This window comes from Bison bison, unplaced genomic scaffold, assembly GCF_000754665.1.
Source record: "Bison bison bison isolate TAMUID 2011002044 unplaced genomic scaffold, Bison_UMD1.0 scf7180017864466, whole genome shotgun sequence".
NCBI classification, from domain to species: domain Eukaryota; kingdom Metazoa; phylum Chordata; class Mammalia; order Artiodactyla; family Bovidae; genus Bison; species Bison bison.
The window spans coordinates 1,806,645-1,826,631 of record NW_011495027.1 but is presented as its reverse complement, the minus strand read 5'-3'; the positions used below and the strand labels follow the sequence as shown (position 1 = coordinate 1,826,631).

Sequence of the window (19,987 nt, the reverse complement as noted above, 5' to 3'; positions counted from 1 at the left end):
ATAAACTGTGGAAAATTCTGAAAGAGATGGGAATACCAGACCACCTGACCTGCCTCTTGAGAAACCCGTGTGCAGGTCAGGAAGCAACAGTTAGAACTGGACATGGAACAACAGACTGGTTTCAAATAGGAAAAGAAGTACATTAAGGCTGTATATTGTCACCCTGCTTATTTATATGCAAAGTACATCATGAGAAACGCTGGGCTGGATGAAGCACACGCTGGAATCAAGATTGCCAGGAGAAATCTCAATAATCTCAGATATGCAGATGACACCACCCTTATGGCAGAAAGTGAAGAACTAAAGAGCCTCTTGATGAAAGTGAAGGAGGAGAGTGAAAAAGTTGACTTAAAGTTCAACATTCAGAAAACGAAGATCCCATCACTTCCGGTCCCATCACTTTATGGCAAATAGATGGGGAAAAAGTGGAAACTGTGGCTTACTTTATTTTTTTAAGCTCCAAAATTACTGCAGATGGTGATTGCAGCCATGAAATTAAAAGACACTTACTTCTTGGAAGGAAAGTTATGACCAACCTAGACAGCATATTAAAAAGCAGAGACATTACTTTGCCAACAAAGGTTCATCTAGTCAAGGCTATGGTTTTTCCAGTAGTCATGTATGGATGTGAGAGTTGGACTGTGAAGAAAGCTGAGCGCCGAAGATTTGATGTTTTTGAACTGTGGTGTTGAGAAGACTCTTAGGAGTCCCTTGGACTGCAAGGAGTCCAACCAGCCCAACCTAAAGGAAATCAGTCCTGGGTGTTCATTGGAAGGACTGATGTTGAAGCTGAAACTCCAATACTTTGGCCACCTGATGCGAAGAGTTGACTCATTTGTAAAGACCCTGATGCTGGGAGGGATTCGGGGCAAGAGGAGAAGGGGACGACAGAGGATGAGATGGCTGGATGGCATTACCGACTCGATGGACATGAGTTGGGTAAACTCTGGGAGTTGGTGCTGGACAAGGAGGCCTGGCATACTGTGGTTTATGGGGTCGCAAACAGTCGGACACGATTGAGTGACTGAACTGAACTGAGCTGAAAGGACTAATGTGGTCCTGGAATTGGGAATTTGAAGAATCCAGAATTAAATATGTTGTTGTTATTTAGTTGCTAAGTCCAGTCCAACTCTTTGCAAATCCAAGGAATGTAGCCCCCCAAGGTCCTTGGGATTTCCCAGGCAAGAATACTGAAGTGAGCTGCCATTTTCTTCTCCAGGGGATGTTCCCGAGCCAGGGATTAAACCTGTGTCTTCTGTATTGACAGGTGGATTCTTTTACCACTGAGCCACCAGGGAAGCTAATATAGATGTTATTTAACAGCTCAAACAATTTAAAGCATTTAACCTTTCTAAGCTGATTTTCTTATCAGTTAATTGGGAAAAATGGCATCACCTATCCCATAGAATTACTTCAAAGATTAAAATGAGACATTACAGTGTTGCTTTTATAAATTTTAGGGCACTACATTGGTGCTGGCAAATTTAGGGAAAATATGATATGTTTGTTTATTTCTGGAGGAGGAAATGGCAACCCACTCCAGTATCCTTGCCTGGAAAATCCCATGGAGAGAGGAGACTGGAGTCCATGAGGTGGTAAAGAGCTAGACATGACAGCATGAAAGCACATTATTTATTCACTACATCTAAAATCTATTTTAAGTTGCTCTGGACTTTGTTCTTGACTATATAACACATTCAGTTGAGATAATAATGCTAACAGCAATGTTTAATGAATTTAATGGTTAGAGATTATCTGAATCCCTCTTTGAGATACAAAGGCTGTACTGGACTCACTTTGCTTTGGTCTTGCTATGTTTTTTATTTACTGAATTAAAATTTTTTTAAGTGTTAAAAAAATCTTTTATAAGAATATAAATTAGAAAAACGACTATTTACAATTAGAGCATTTACATTTTTTTTCCCAAGGAAATTCACTCATATGGCTTGCTTCATGGCATTATTAGATATGGCAAATTTCAGAGACATTAGATGTTTTGCTTTTATAGGAAAAGAAAAAGAAAAAATTAACATATTCAAGATGAAAACACTTCATTCATATAAATTATCTTTAACTGGGCATTTAAGAAGGAAAAGGAGAGATAAAGGTAATTCAGCATAGCAAAAGTTTTCTTAAATGTCTCAATTTATCCCAAAGGTAAAGTAATGATGATTGAAAAATATCTTAATGAATCCAACAATTAAATGTTATTAAATCTGGCTGTGTACTTCTGGGTAGGTGGATATATTCGTTTACATATTGTCTTACTACTGTGACTTTACATCAGCTTTGAAGTGCAGATTATTAGGACACTAATATGTACTTGCCATGGCATATGAAAAGTAAAAGGTATGGGTAGGAAAAATTTGACAAGGAAAATATTTCCAAATGATCATACAGACTATACGCTTTCCCTTCTATCAAGGAGAAAACTCATTTAAGTTGTGAGCTCTAAGGTTCTTTGTGGTTTAGTTGCTAAGTCATATCTGACTCTTTTGCAACCCCAATAGACTGTACTTGGCCAATCTCCTTTATCCATGGGATTTCCCAGGCAAGAACATTGGAGTGGACTGTCTCCCATTAGCAGGCATATTCTTTACCACTGAGCCACCAAGGAAGTCCTATAAAAGTTCTTTAAGTCCTACATAAGATTAATTCAAAAGGTAAAAAATATTAAAACTTTGTGCTAAGTTGAAGATACCTCTACTACATATAATTTAAGTAGTAACTTAAAAAGCTTTTAAATTAAAGAAAGAACAGGCTCACCTTTCTCTGGTAAATAGCAATCCAGTCTGTTGTGGCAAACCACTTGTGAGTTTTTATGTCACTCACACCATTCTTTAGATTTCCAAACCGCTTTGTTAAGTCTACCTGCAGCAGGTTCCTTAGAAGGTCCTTGAGATCTGAACTGAAGTGAGAAGGGAATCGAACCTGCAAAACAGACCATGTGGTAAGACACGCATTCTAAGATTCAATACTTCTGAAAGGTATTTTTTTTAATGTGATAGATCATTATATAAACAAAAATATGTAGTGATGACTTGCAAATACTTTTAACTACATACTTCAGTCTCCATAGTAGTCCTTAAAAAAGGTAATTATTTAAGTGAATGAATTAAAACTGTTCTTTTAAGATCTTGCTTTGGTCATAAACTTTGGAGCTACTGTTGATGTGGCAAAGAATGGGACATGACTGAGTGACTTTTACCTTCACTCCAGAAAAATGGACCCCTCTTCAGAAAAATGTGCATAATTACAGAACTTTTCCAGCAATGTCAGAAGGTTTACCCATCTTCAAGAGAGACCCCTTGGATCCCATATTATAAACTTTTGTCTTAGAAACAAATTTAAACTTGTAATTTAAATAGAAAAAGCAGCATATGAAAGATATCAGTATGCACATTTTTTAAAGAGATGATCAAAAAAGCAGTCTAAAAATGATGATAAAAACCCACACTGCCTTTCATAGCATAGGAAACCACTTTTCTTTCACTAGTGGGTGACTTTTAAGCATAATTCTGCTATTATGCAATAGTACAAAAATGATTTAGGTTGGTTTAAAAGCAGTTTCCACTTTCTATATTGTGAAGATTTTATAATTAGTTGATTGGCCTCCAGCCTTAAAAACAAAGAAAAAAACTCCAAATAAGTGAAGATGTTATAAATCAGGTAATCAATAAAATAAAGTACCAGTCATTGGAGACCTAGGTCTACTTTCTGTTTTGTTTAAACACTCTTCTCCTCTAACTCTCTATTCCGACCTAACTCCCAGTTCTCACCCTATTATTAATATGAGTACTGAAAAATTAAAATGGGTACTATTAAGGGATGATTTTAGAATGAATAGCTATACCTATGCCTCCTTACTATTTTCTTTCATTATTACCTTTTCTCCATTGTCCTATGGAACTGTGTTCACTCATTTCCACTGCTCTTTTCCCCATCAAACACACACATATGTATGCATATAGCTACATGTGTGTGAGCACGTGCACTTTCATTTTAATCCCATTTTCCTGTTGTGTGCCCAATTTCATGCTCCCACCTTCACTAAACACAAACACCATTGTCTGGATTATCAGGGCCTTAACTTCAAACTGACCATAAATTTTGAAGAAATGCTTTAAAGGGTTAATAGATACATTTCTGAACCTGCATTCTTTCTTGGTTCTCTACAAGTGCCAGCAGCCCCTATAACGTGCACTGTGTATCATGACATTACCTCAGGTGATCTTCACCATGCACTCACTCATTTAACTACGCTGCAGTATTCGTGCATGTATGTCTCACCCAGCCTGTGAACTTCCGGAGGGAAGATACTGTGTCATTTTTGTGTTTGTAGTTCCAGGATTTATTAGATCACTTTAAATAAGACAGTTCACCCATCTGACAATAGTGTATTGAGTACCTACTATGTGCCAGGTACTATTCTAGGTGCTGGATGCACAACAGTGAACGAAAACAAGTCTCTGATTTCTTGGCACTTACATCCTAATCCAATATGACATTCTTGATGAATACAGTATTACCTATATTCTGTTAATAAATACAGAGAGACTAAGATTCAGAGATATTATATGCCTTACCCAATCATCACACCAGAAAGCAGCAGAACTAGACTAGAAACGTAGTCTTACAAATCCCAGCTCCATGCATTTTACTCTTTATTACACTCCAAATGTATAGAACTTCTTACTTTATTATATTCTGACTTTGAAAAAGTTCAATGTGCTCGACACAGATTCTCACGTTCTCAAAACAGAAGTTAAAAGAGGATGCAGAGCTAGAAATTTATGGCAACACTAGGTTCATCATCATAGTCTTCTGACTGCCACTCACAGCTATTCTGTAAACAAACGTTTCTCAAAGTGTGGTTCCAGGGATCACTTTCATCTACTAGGAAGCAGAAGATAACAATGCAGATTCCTGGGGCTTACTTCAAAGGTGATAATGGTACTGGCCTGAAAATCTGAGCTTCTGTCTCTAAACAATTCATCTATACGTGAAAGCTTGGGAAACACTATTTGCAATGCTATTTACTACATTAAGGAGAAGTTTTTGTTTTTTTTTTCTGCTAGTGACAGATTAAAAAACAATTTTAGTATAAATAATAAACTAAAATCACCATCATAACAGAGGAAAACTAGTACTTGTGTCAAGTAACCAAAGACTATTTGAAAGTTGAAGGTTTGGCATCAACTCATAGTAGTGACTAAAAAACCTCATTTTTGCAAAGCTTGTATTAGTACAGATTATAAGAGGTTATATGTTAAAAAAAAAAAAAAAGACATGTGAACTACCACCCTCTCTAGTTCCTACTTTTGACACATTGGCTTATTAGAAGTTGGGCACTGTGCCAAACACTTTACATGCACTGGCTCATAAAATCCAAACTATAACAGCTAAGTATGATTGCCCTCATTTTATACCTGATGTAATTAAGACCTACAGGGATTAAGCAATTTGCTCAAGATTACAGAGCTAGTAAGTGGCAGAGCTATAATAGCAAACCAGGACTCTGACTTAAGGGTATATACTTTAACTTCAGGTTACTGTCAGGAACCTTATAGAAGACTGCAATTTTATCTTAAAAAATATCTGCACATTTCTTTATCCTACTTGGAGTAAAAAATAGAGAATACAAGGTATTCAAAGACACCCCATCCACTTGAAAAATACCACAATTATTTATAAAATGATTATATTCTAATTTTGTTTAGATTCTTAAGAAATACCTTATTTGAAGTAGACATCTTCATTTAGAATAGAGGTTTCATGAACTGTTCAATGTAATGTGTCAGTTATTCTCCCCTTCATGATGTTCAGAATGGTAGATAGTGATGTATTACAAATAAATCTTTTGAATTCAGGTAATATGCAATGAAGTGAAAAAAGAATACAGACACCTAAATAAAATAGTTCCTTACTTGGAATGCAAATACAGTGATGGTTCTGAATTAGTTAATGAGTATGTTTATTCGTTTAATCCTCAGAACAGTGTTTCTCAAGTGGGAAGTAGTGGTAGGGGGTTGTGATGATAGATATTAGAATCATTTGGGAAACTGAAATTCTATACGCGTCCTCCTCACTTCCACATCACACCTTCTTTTCCCCCAGAGATTATGATAGGTAGCCCACACTCCCACAGTAAGCCATATTAATGATGGGTATCTGTCATATCCTTTACATGAGTTTGGGTAGGCTCTGGGAGTTGGTGATAGACAGGGAGGCCTGGCATGCTGCAGTTCATGGGGTCGCAAAGAGTCGGACACGACTGAGAGACTGAACTGAACTGAACTGACTGATGTTTTAAATGGAAGAATTTTATTTATAGTATGTTAACCTGGAAACACCAAAGACTTCTATAATGAGAAAAATGATGAACTCTTCCTTCAAAACTGTATCAAATTCTGATATGCATTGTTTCTTTGCTGCTGCTGCTGCTATGTCGCTTTAGTCGTGTCTGACTCTGTGCAACTCCAAAGACGGCAGCCCACCAGGCTCCCCCGTCCCTGGGATTCTCCAGGCAAGAACACTGGAGTGGGTTGCCATTTTCTTCTCCAATGCGCGAAAGTGAAAAGTAAAAGTGAAGTCGCTCAGTCGTGTCTGACTCTTAGCAACCCCATGGACTGCAGCCCACCATGCTCCTCCACCCATGGGATTTTCCAGGCAAGAGTACTGGAGTGGGGTGCCATTGCCTTCTCTGATTGTTTCTTTAACTATTATCAATTCTAACATATGTAGATATAGAAAGTAAAATCAGAATTCTAGAATACTGCAGCTAGAGGGAGTTTAATTTAGTCTAAAGCTTCATTTTAAAGATAAGGAAACTTTTTTTTAAAAGAAATAAAAATACGGAACCTGAGCTCCAGTGAGACTATCAACTCAGTTTCATTGTTGGGAAAATAACTTGATTCTCTTGACTCCTACATCTTTCTTCAGGCCAGGATAGCACAAAATATGTGATAGGGCAAAAAATGTGAAAGCAGCTGTAAAGAGCTAGATTTGGAAAAGAGACAGTTTAACCCCATTAAACCGGTGGGTCTAAGTGGTAAGGTTATTGGAAACTGGGATCATTTAACATGAAAGAGGGCTTTGTGCAGTATGTGCTCCCTAAAGTGTTTACTGGATGTTTATCCTCTAATATTTCCTGCTTAGGATTCTTTTTCAACCTTTAGAGACCAAGTTATTTCTGAGTTTCCTAATGATATATTCTTAAGAATAAATCTACTTCTGCAGTGAGGTACACACACATAAGCTTTCAATATATGATGTGCATGAAAATCATCTGAAATAATTTAAAAAATATACATATAATTGGAATATACAGAAGACCAACCGAACTGGTATCTCTGAGAGTGGGCATCTATTTCATGAAAGCTTCATGAAGGCAGAGGCTGCAACTGATTTGCTATATCTAGCACTGCTCATATACTATGAGCTTAATAAATACCTAACAAATGCATGGACTTAAATTCAATAAACACTGATTCAATACCATCTATATGCTAGGCACAGATGTGCTTGGGGTATAGTAGAAAAACCAAAGTAAGACAAAGATTCCTGCCTCCACAGTGTTCACTTCTAGTGAGAAAGAAACTTAGCAACAAACATGACCTTCTAAAAATGTTGTCATCCATCATTCCTGGCAAAACCTTTCTTTGTAAGGTTTTTAATTTTTTACTCTGAACAAAATGGGGGTCACTGCAAGGTTCTGAAAGGAGTAACAAGATCTGACAATGTTTTTTAAAGAACCACTCTAGTGACTCAAAAGAGAGCAGTATCAGTGGAGGTGGTAAGAAGTAGCTGAATTCTGTGCATATTCTAAAGATAGAGGCAATATGGTTTTCCTATGCATCAAATACGGATTGAGAACGTCGGGGTGTTTTGGCCTGAGTAGCTGAAAGTAACTGAAAGGATGATGCTGCCATCAAATGAGATGGGAAAGATGGTGAGAGGAACAGATTTGCTAAGGAAAACAAAAATCTGTCAGTTTTAGACAGGTTGAATTTGAGATATTTATTAGACCTTTGGGCTTCCCTGGTGGCTCATACAGTAAAGCATCTGCCTGCAATGCCGGAGACCCGGGTTCGATTCCTGTGTCGGGAAGATCCCCTGGAGAAGGAAATGGCAATCCACTCCAGCACTCTTGTCTGGAAAATACCATGGACGGAGGAGCCTGATAGGCTACAGTCCACGCGGTCGCAGAGTCGGACACGACTGAGGGACTTCACTTTCACTTTTCATTAGACCTCCTAGTGGAGATCTCAGGAAGTTGGATACAAAATTATGCAACTTACGAGTCACGTATAGCTAGTATTAAGCTTCCCTGGTGGCTCAGATGGTCTGCCCGCAATGAGGGAGACCTGGGTTCGATCCCTGCATTGGGAAGATCCCCTGGAGAAGGAAATGGCAACCCACTCCAGTACTCTTGCCTGGAAAATTTCATGGATGGAGGAACCTGGTAGGCTACAGTTCACGGGGTCACAAAGAGTCAGATACGACTGAGTGACTTCACTTTCTTTCTTTATAGCCAGTATTAAAAGTTATATAGAGGATGTGCCCACCAATGAAAGATGTGCAAAAAAAGAAGATCGAGCCAAAGAGATTTAGAAGGAAAGATGAGTAGAGGGTAGTGATACATGTACATATACAGCTGATTCATGCTGTTGTACAGCAGAACCTAACACAACATTGTAAAGCAATTCAGTCAGTTCAGTTCAGTCGCTCAGTTGTGTCCGACTCTTTGCGACCCCATGAATCGCAGCATGCCAGGCCTCCCTGTCCATCACCAACTCCCAGAGTTCACTCAAACTCATGTCCATTGAGTCAGTGATGCCCTCCAGCTATCTCATCCTCTGTCGTCCCCTTCTCCTCCTGCCCCCAATCCCTCCCAGCATCAGGGTCTTTTCCAATGAGTCAACTCTTCGCATGAGGTGGCCAAAGCAATTATACTCCCATTAAAATAAATTTTAAAAAGAAAAAGAATGAAGATATAAATCCAAGCATTCTAGCATCCCCTTTTTAAAGAGTTTCATGAGAATTATATGTTTTTTAAGCCAATTTAAAAAAAAAGGAAACATGAGTAATTCAGAAATAAAGCCAAGATCATGAAGAATCACTGAAGCCAAATGAAGGAGTAATGAAAAAACCACTGAACTAGATTCTATTTCTTGCTTTGCCACTAACTGGCTTTTATCTTGGAGAAGGAAATGGCAACCCACTCCAGTATTCTTGCCTAGAGAATCCTGTGGACGGAGGAGCCTGGTGGGCTGCTGTCCATAGGATTGCCCAGAGTCATACACGACTGAAGCGACTTAGCAGCAGCAGCAGCTTTTATCTTTGGGCTATTCAGAGCCCTGATTTACCTACACATAGAATAAGGGAGTTAAACTAAATAAAATGGAACATTCTTGTCACCTCAAGAATTCTACTAAGCTATTTCTTTGGTAGAAAGAATACCTGGGTTCCAATCCCAACTCTAGTTCTTTATACTTTAGGCAAACTTTTACCTTTCTGATAAATGAGATAACCTCACTTATCTCATCCATAAAATGATAAAAGTATATTTCATCTGGCAGGTATGAAAATAAATTAGGTGACTTTTATGAAACTGCCTTTTCTTTTTCCAGCCACGCTATATGTCTTGTGAGATCTTAGTTCCCTGACCAGGAATTGAACCTGGGTCTACGGCAGTGATGGAGAAGGAAATGGCAACCCGCTCCAGGATTCTTGCCTAGGAAATCCCATGGGCAGAGGAGCCTGGTGGACTACAGTCCATGTGATCACACAGTCAGACATGACTGAGCGACTGAGTACTACGGCAGTGAAATCACCAAGTCCTACCCAGTGGACTGCCAGGGAATTCCCTATGAAACTGGCCTAGTATCTTATAGGCACTAATTCAATACATGTTTCATTTTAGAATAATATCTTAATGATCTGAAGCGGAATTTCCGATTCAAAAAAGGAACCTAGAAGTCAGCAATATTTTTCATTATGTTTCCAGACTAGTCAAGGACAGAGTGTACTAGAAAAGTCATTGCAGAGTATAATAAGTTCCTCTTTTCTTCTTTTCTCATGCTCCACCTTTTAAATTTGTACAACAAATTCTCTTCTTAAGGCACTTAAATTTGATAGAGTGAGGGAGAAAATAGACAACTAAAGCATTGTTTTATAAGGACAAAATTGTGAATATAGCTGATACCTTCTTAACTCTGTAAAATTATATTACACAATGTGTTAAAATAACTATGAAATTAAGTCTGAATTGAGCAAACAACCGAATATTTGTTCGGCTGTAACGTCAATTATAAAGTCTTGTGCATTTTGGTTTTAGGAATAACTATTACCTTTTAAAAATTTAAGAGGAAGTTATATCCAAGAAGAAAATCAGTGCATATTGTTATAGTATCCATCCAAACAGGATGATTTAAATTCACTCTTTTTTAATTTTAGAAACAAAGTGAGACAAAAGTCAAATTTGTCTACTTTTAGCTTTATCACAGAAATTACAAAGTTGATCTCTGATTGAAGAGGAGAAAATTTTTACTGCTATTCTTTTGCAGTTATGGAGGAAAAGACTGTTCAACTAGTAACATTTTATCCTGCATCAGGATAAAATTTACTGGGCTTAGATGACTCAAAAGAGTTTGTACACAGTCAATAATCTGTCAACTTCTGCCCACATTGCATACTGGGATATTTTAAGAAATTCTCTCTCTAAATTAGTATAGCTCTAAGAAATCTATGATCCTAGTTAAAAAATTATCTAGCAAAACTGAGCATATACATTAGTTAACTTTTCAGAACACATAACTTTTCATACATACTTTCTAGCAGATATGGTGATAAGTTCCACACTATCTCATAGGACTCAGTCTCATAGGACTGGATCCTATATACATAAAAGGAAACATCTAGGACATTAACAAAATACTTATATTAGTACCATGATTGTGGGCTCTCTGATCTGTTCTCACCTATGCAGAAACAGTGCATAGATAAAATGAATTCAGATGGTTGCATAAGGCTATTATCCACCCCATCCTCATTCCATATGCAAAACAAGTTGCAATCATTTGCCGATAGGACTCCTAAGGTAAGGACTGTCTCACAGCAGGTATTAAGAATTTTAAATGTTCACAGCAAGGTGTTAAAAAACTGCCCTGGATTTTATGGATATATTATAACTGCTTTTGTATTTTATGAAAATAACTATTGAGTACTATAAGTGTCTTTGACTATAGCCATGGCCAAATAGAAAATGGCATTTTAATTTCTCAAAAAAGTATTAGCACTGGGGCCTTCAAAAAAGTGTAGTGGTATATCTGCATATGTGTATGTTATTTAGGAATATACAGAAAAGAGATAATATAGCAGGCTTGAGACTGCTACCCTTGAGGAAGGCCTGTTGGCAAGTTTGGCCCTTGGCAGGTATCTGGGAATTGGAATGGTCACAGTTCAGGAAACTGAAAAGAAATTTCCCTAAGTGACACAAGTGGCTCACTGCACCTAGATTTACTACAAATGATATGGCTTATGCTGAACATTTGCTTTTGTTGTGGGAATCTCAGATTCTGATATGTGCCAGATAGAAGATGTATATGTGATTCCAATAAAATCCTTGAGCCTTGAGTCTTTACTGTACTTCCCTGGTAGACAACATTTTATCCATGTTGCCAAAATTCATTGCTGGAGAAATAAAGTTTGCCTTCTGACCCCTTTGGGCAAGGACTCTTGAAAGTTTATGCTGGTTTCCTCTGGACATTACCATAAATGCCTTTTCCCTTTGCTGATTTCACTTTATAAACTTTCTTGTAAGATACCTTACAATGAAGGTACTTATTACAATGTAAGATATTCATTCCCTGAATATCCCTATATGATGAACTTTGTGAATCTTCCTAGTGAATCACCTAATCTGGGGGTCGTCTTGGGGACCCTAGACACAAAAGGGAATAGTCATTTGGCTGCTAATCAACCATATTTCACTTCATGTGAATGTGGATGGCCCTTTAGGAAAAAAAATTAACCAATTCTTTTGGTTATTCTGTGTATACCTAGGTTTATAACTTGATATTTTGTATAGTGTCTTCTTGTACATATTTGGTGGTCATTAAAAATGGAATCATACTTTAGGAGCTAAGAATTTTTTTTTAATTACATAAATAAAAAATTCTTGGTTTTCACACAGCTATTACTCGCTTGCTACCTCATTTGCAAATACCATTTTTCAGTACAGTGTTAACTTTTGCATTTCTAAGAGTAATGAAGCCAGAGAGAGTTGCTGTGGAAACCATCACTGATTCTTGTTATAGAGTACATGGCACTGAGGTATTAAATTTAAAGACTATATACAGAAACTCAGCATATGTATTGCTAGGATGAGGCATAGTCAATGTGGGAATTATAAGAGTTTTCTGTTAACTAGGCATTTCTAAACCTGAATCTTAATACTGTATGAATAATTTGACATTTAAATACCACCTGCTCTGTTTTTTATTAAAGGCAAAATATGTGTAGGAGAGAATCTAACAAGCTGATTGATCATCCTTCTGTACATTGAAAAATATTAGTTTGAGCTAAAATACTGTAAATAGAGAAAGAATGTAACAATCGAATGTTCAAATATACATATGTTAGTGAACTAATCACTTTATTAAACTTATTTGAACTTTGATAAGTCAATAATTCCTATAATCTTTATATTAATAACGTGGTTTCAAAAATATACTCATCATAAAATACTGTTGCATAAAATAACATGTTTTTTTAAAAAATCAGAAAAATTCTGAATGAAAAGTATGTTTTTAACTATTTGACATCACTAAAACCATTAAGAAAATTTAAATACAAATACAGGATCTGTAAGACCAAAACTGGATTATCAATGATCTGAACAATTAAAAAACTTGAAAACAAGTTAATCTCCAATTTGACTTTTAGCTGCTAAACAGAGAGACAATAATGCTTTATAATGTGGATAGAGACAACTTCTAGTTTGAATCTGAGTGCTGAAACAGATGGTTTTAGTGGAAAATGTGAACATGATTTCATATTTACATAATACAGATCCTAGAGATCACTCAATAATAATATTTTATTTTCATGAATTCTACTTTAGATGAGAAAAGATAATAAGAAATGAAAACAACTCTATATCCATTATGGGGAGAGATAATCTGGCACCTTTAGTTAAAAACAGCAGTACACCAAACACCTTATCATATCTAATAAAAAAGAAAAAAAGTCAGATATTGTGATATAAAATTCTATATTCCTACTCTTCTTTTCTAAGATAACCAGGATTTAAACTGTTATAATTTTAGAATATCTGCAGATTTAAATTTTACGCTAACATTGGATCCTAAATGTTAAAGTTTGATATGAACATATTCATAAATAGCCAAAAAATTTTACACAGTGTATACTGACTGACAAATAGAGGCCTATTCACACAGATGAAGATACACTTGTTTTAATGAAAGTAGTTTTCCTAAGTGAATAAAATTTAGTTATGACAATAGCATCCTTATCAGAAAGTTTGACTTCTCCTATGAAGTTTCCCTGGAGGCTCAGACGGTAAAGAATCTGCCTGCAATGCGGGAGACCTGGGTTTGATCTCTGGGTTGGGAAGATCTCCTGGAGAAGGGAATGGCTACCCACTCCAATATTCTTGCCTAGAGAATTCCATGGACAGAGGAGCCTGACAGGCTACAGTCCATGGGGTTGCAAAGAGTCAGACATGACTGAGCCACTTTCACTATGAAGTTAAAGATGTTTAAGCAATATAGTAGATTCAGGAACTTTGTAATTAACTGTAATTAAATTATTTGGAAATATTACTATAAATTCTGTACTCTTAGTCTTTGTATTAGTAAAATACACTTCTCCCATTCAGTTATTTAAAAGTATTTTAGTATATAGCCTTTGGTCTTTATTTTCTCTTGAGATGTTACATAATTACTTCTCAAATTCCTAAAAAAATAAATCACTGCTTTGTCTATTAATTTTTCTTGATTTTTTTGTTTGTTAATCTCAAAAGTTCTTTTGACTTTTAATATTCTTTTGGGTGAAAGCAATTACAAAGATAAAAAATCAGAAACCTAGAGATCTACAAGTGTAGCAAGGACAGGAGTAATACTTAATTACCTAAATATTTCATTCTGCCTTTCTATATTACTTTAGTGTAAATCTTTCAATACCTAGCTTAATTATCTATAAGAGGTATTCATTTTTTACCTTCGACATAGTTTAAGTATGTGCTCTTTAGTAAGTCCCCTAGTTTGTGAACACTGCCACAATGTAGAACTTTCCCCCTTAAAATGCAGTAAATTGGAACTGAAAACCTTGTGATCTCTGTAGACTGCATATACACTATGACATATGAACAATATTGTGTTGAGATGTGGGTTCTAGGTGGCTGGAGAGACTCATCCTATCTGTGTCTTATCCCTAAAGCTCTAGCTATGCAGCATCCAAAATTTAAATTTGAGTCTTGGTAAAAAAATAACTACATTATGAATAATCAGGGTACCTTTTGAATAGCTGACATTATAAATTTTAAGTTCATGAATGCAAAGGGTCAACTTTCATACTAAATATAGAGGATGAATCTGGTTGAGATACAAAGAAACAGATTTTTTTTTTCTATCACTTTCCAGATTCTTTAAAAGTTTGATCAGATTAATTTTCACCTTGATATTGTTGTTGTTTAGTCACCTAGATATGTCTAACTCTGTGACCCCATGGACTGTAGTCCACCAGGCTCTTCTGTCCATGGGATTCCCCAGGCAAGAACACTGGAGTGGGTAGCCATCCCCTTCTCCAGAGGATCTTCCAAGCCCAGGGATTAGAACCTAGGTCTCCAGTATTGCAGGCAGATTCTTTACCATCTGAGCCACCAGGGAAGTTTAGAAAGTCACAACATACAAAACAGCCAATTGAATCACATCTCAAGGTAATGTCATGTCAAGATTGATGTTATATGATCAAAAGCAAGCAAGCAAACAAACAAAAACTAATAGAGCATACCACATGGAGGAATAAGAAAAAGGAGGAAACTTCCTTCCCATGAATTCTGTCAAAAATGTATAGAAGGTCTTCCAGGAATTTTTGAAAGCTTAGTTTCTTTTCTTCGTGGTGGGAAGAATCAGGCTCATCTCTACTTAAACTGACAGCAGTATTTTTAAAAAGGACCAGAGGTATGAGTTAAGACAAGAGTCTATGGCTGACTTTAAACAAAATACACTTGGAAAACAAAATTTGGAATTATAAATGCAAAAGAAGAAAGGTTAGTATAGTACTTCAAAATGTAAGATATTCCAACTTATATCTACTCATATTCAAGAAGAACTAATGTTTTTTCCATATTTGCTAAAGATCAATGGCAACTGTAATCATATTAACGTGAAAAACCATTAACATCATTTCTTTGAATTCTCATCTTAAAAGGCTTATCTATTCTAAAATTGGGGCTTCCCAGGTGAAGTGAGTGGTACTGCAGGAGAACTGACTGCCACTGCAGGAGACATAAGAGATGCAGGTTTGATGCCTGGGCCCAGAAGATCCCCTGGAGAAGGGCATGGCAACCTACTCCAATATTCTTGCCTGGAGAATTCCATGGACAAGAAGAGCCTGGAGGGCTACAGTCCATGGGGTTGCAGAGTCAGACACGACTGAAACGATGTAGCACACACATTTTATAATTATTTTCAATTTTGTGTTGTTTGACATAATTTAAACAAGTCTCTCCTAAAAAAGCATGGGCATATAAAAACAGCCCCTAAAATTACTCTCCAAGCAGATATCAACATGAAGTAACTAACAATTTTTATTTATTTGAAGAAAGATAGAAGAACTATGGCTATGATCCTGAATTTTACAACTGATAATAATGATGGAAACTGCTTTATTATTTTGCCATTGTTTGTAAAATTGCCCTTTTTTACCTAAAAGACTTCAATGATTCAATATTTACTGTATCTTAAATGAGTGCTAGATATAAAGGCAGACTCTATGGATATTTCTATATTTTTCCCAATTTAGGGTAATATCCAGATGATATCAAATAGTTTCAATCTATAATGCTTAAAACTCATGTAGAGAGATAATCAATAATTAAGGAATAATAAAATGTATTACTTACCTTTCCAGAAACAATTTTTTCATAAATCTGAATTGGTTGGTCTGCAAAGAATGGGGGGTAGCCAGCCGCCATTTCATAGATTAACACTCCTAACGCCCACCAATCCACTGCCTTATTGTAGCCCTAAGATAAACCACACCAAATGGCAATCATTACTTAATTCTCTCAGAAGAGAATGAAGTCAATTTATTTCAAAATGATCTTCAAGCACATGAAATTTTCAAAAAGGCAGTTGCTGAGCAGTTATTCAGGATAAAATAAAAAAGAAAATATATTCCAGATATTGAAACTGAATATTAAGAAATACTATTAAATCTTCTTCCTAAAATCATTAAGAGTATTAGAGACAATAAAATATGCCCTGTTTAATTGGGATAATTTAGTTTTTGTTCAACAATAGGAAGGGAATTGGATGAAATTACCTCTTAAAGCCTAATCTATTGTGTAGTATTATGAATCAGATTTTCTAGAGAATACTTAAGAAAGGTCAAAAGTTTTGAAATGAGAGTAGATATTGTACTTCATGATAAATGCTAAAGTTGACTTCAAAATATATTGGTGGGTTTAGGAGGGTAAATATATTGGTGGGTTTAGGAGGGTAAATATATTAGGGATAATCCCATCAGATCTTATTAAAACCAAAAGCTTAATGTGGAACCTAATGAATGTAAATATTTAAGTAAACTTTATCCATCCACTGTTTTTGTTTCTCATCTCTAAAAGGTATACAGGAAAGATACCTAATTCATGGAGTTTTATGGGGACTACATCAAGTGAAAGGAAATAATATAAAAGTGTGTTATAAACCAAATGTACAATTCTAAGGTTATTCTTAATTGAGTTTTTCTTTTCATGTTAAACTTACTAAAATGAAGACCTAGAAGTATTGATAAGAAAATAAGAAAAAAATTTATATGTTTATATAAAGTTTGATAAACCATAATCAGTGTCAATTGGCACAAAAGATTATGGGGGAAAAAAAATACAACTTTATCATGGATAGAAATGAGCTGAGTTCTTGCCAGATCTTTTGGTCTACCCACTTAATTACCTTCACCACTCCCACTATTCCAACTTTTCATTAAAATTTTAGCTTTACAAATAATTTTATTTTCAAATTACTGGTTAAAATATAATGATATAGAGATTCTATTTTTCTTTTTATTTCCTGCTTCTATATGTTTTAAAGAGAGAGAGACTAGTAAAATAGGGATAACACTTTGTTTTGCTAATAGAAATGGGCATTAACTATGCTTTTCTTTAAATGCAACTCACTAATAATGTAATTACAATGTTTTTCGCTATAACAAAAGCATATACTGTTAAAATAGATCCTTTTATCAAGTTCTGATTTCTTTGTTTTAGATTGTGTGCTAATGTTTATAATAAGTATGCCAGATGCTTTTAATACCCTAGTTAAAGACAATTAAATCAATAAGAAAAACTAAATTATAATAGATAGATGGACAAAGGACATGAACTAAGGACTCATACATACACACAAAGCAATACCAAATTGTTATTAAGCATTAAAAAATCTAATAATCAAAGTCATGAGACTTAAAATAATTAGCTATCAGTTACTATCTATCAAATTACTAATGATCTTTTAAAACAAGAATACCCAATGCTGGAGAAAGTGTGGTGAAATAGATACTCCTTAAACACTACTGAGAAGTGTAAAATGTTACAATTTTTTTTGGAAAGTCCTTTGGCAATATGTATTGAAAACCTTAGAAATATGTATGTATTGAATATGTATTGAATATATGTATGAATATGTATGTTTCAATATGTATTGAAAACCTTAAAAATATTCTCTGACCCTGTAATTTCACTTTTAGGAATCTATCTTAAAAATAATTTAAAATATAGAAAAAAGCTTTATGGACAAAGACATTTATCACAGTCTTTTACAAAAGAAAAAAAGGGAAACAAGTTGAATATTCAACAACAGAAGAATGACAAAATACAAAATAGTGCATTTTAAAACAAGCAATTAAATTACGTTTGCAGGATAATTATTACTCAAGTGAGAAAAGCTGAATACAAAATTGTATATTCACTGAAACATGCATAGAAAAATATATTGAAATGTTTTTTAAAAAGGCTACCTCTGGGTAGTGAGATTGAAAGTTTTTTGATTCTTTCTTTATGGTTTTCTATATTTCCCAAATTTCAGACAATGAATATCTATTTCTCTACACACACACACACACATTTTTTCAGGTTTTGGTGCTTACAGTGGCATCACATTATCTGTTAAATGTACTTAAAGAAAAGAAATGTTAGTGGCAATGACATTTAATTATAAAAGATTAAAAGTTATAGATGATTTAAATTATGAAAGATAATGAAAGGAAAGCTGAAAGAATTCTCTTGTTCTAACACTTCTGCAGTTAGCCAAATTTCAATTATTCAGAGGGTAGTTAATTAATGCATAAATATCAACACATATATCTTATCCTTTTCTCTTTCCTGACTCCTGTCTGAACCATTACTATCAGTTTCTCCTTTCTAGCTTTTACCACCAAGGGATGGAAGTAGAAAGGAAAATGAAAGTTAAACTACCCTTTTAGAAATGATTAAAAATTTCTCTCACCACATTTTCACTGTTGAGAAAAAGTAGAACTGTCTTCAATAAGATTACAACTGTCTTCAATAAGATTATAACTATTTAATTGCTATAATGTTTCTATTTTTAAACTAAAATTTTAAAAAATAATTCACATACTTTTTTTCCACTTAAGTGGTAAAATTGAAACAATGTGTTAGGGGAGTGTAATCTCCTCCATTCTGTCTCTTCTTAATAAAAATTTGAAGCAATGGACGTTAAAAAGCTTGTTCTAACTACCTAACAAAAGGAAGAATAGACAACTAGTACATATATATCATCTTTAATTTGCCTCTTGGTGTAACCCAGAGCAAGGACTCTCTGCCCTCCTGTTACTGGGAATAATTATGAAAAGGCTATGCTTCTGGTTTCAAAACATGGATCTAAAGGCCATATTTATTTAAACTAATTCTCTCAGCTTTAGAGTTAAAATCAACAGCTTATGAGATTAGTGGTAGACTCTAAATAATTGATTTTTAGTAATTATGCACAAAGATTTAAATTCATATGTAGATTAAATAAACATGTAAAATTAGATCATAACTTTTTTTAAAAATAAAAGTCCACAGTGATGCATGCCTTATATTTTTACTTCTTACATAATGATACTATAAATATACCTTGCTGAGAATGATTTCTGGAGCCAAATATTCTGGAGTGCCACATAATGTCCAAGTTCTGCCTTTAACTCTTTTGGCAAACCCAAAGTCTGTGACCTATAAAAGATAAAAAGCCTGTAAACATTTGTTATTTCATAATAAATATATTTACTGTACCTAAGTTGAAAGTTAAAAATCAGGGTTAAAATTAACACCCTGAAAAAAAATTAAGTCCATGTAATTGAGACTAATCCATTAAGGCCACTATTTAGTGAATAAAGATTAACGCAACACCAACCTGGAAAACCCTTCCCTGACTCAACGAAACAAATGAACCAAAAAGTTTCAATAAACATGAAGCAGTGCTAGAAGTGTTCCTGAAGTTCAACATTGTCTTCTGCCCTTAATTATATCATCAGAAGTTGCAAAGCATCATTGGGAGAATCTTAACTGTGTAAAAAGGAGTGCTCCTGATGCATTGAGAGTAGAAACGGAAAGGAAACACTGCCACCAGTCCAGTATTGGTAGCTGGGGATCCTCTGGTAACTGCACTGTAGAGTTAAAAAGCATAGTCTCAGGACAAGCTGATGGGATTTAAATTATGCTCTACCTGTGTGACCTTGC

At 35.1% G+C, this 19,987-nt stretch overlaps 1 protein-coding gene across 2 annotated transcripts in view; it reads right to left on the bottom strand.

Moving 5' to 3' along the window:
• PRKACB (protein kinase, cAMP-dependent, catalytic, beta) overlaps positions 1-19,987 on the bottom strand; it is a 144,196-nt gene that overhangs the window by 12,137 nt on the left and 112,072 nt on the right. For both annotated transcript variants that reach the window (XM_010860295.1, XM_010860294.1), the window contains exons 7-9: positions 19,385-19,480; positions 16,151-16,273; positions 2,767-2,931 (exon numbers count right to left, since the gene is read on the bottom strand). In XM_010860295.1, coding sequence (XP_010858597.1) covers positions 2,767-2,931; positions 16,151-16,273; positions 19,385-19,480 — 384 coding nt within the window. The remainder of the gene's footprint in view (positions 1-2,766; positions 2,932-16,150; positions 16,274-19,384; positions 19,481-19,987) is intronic.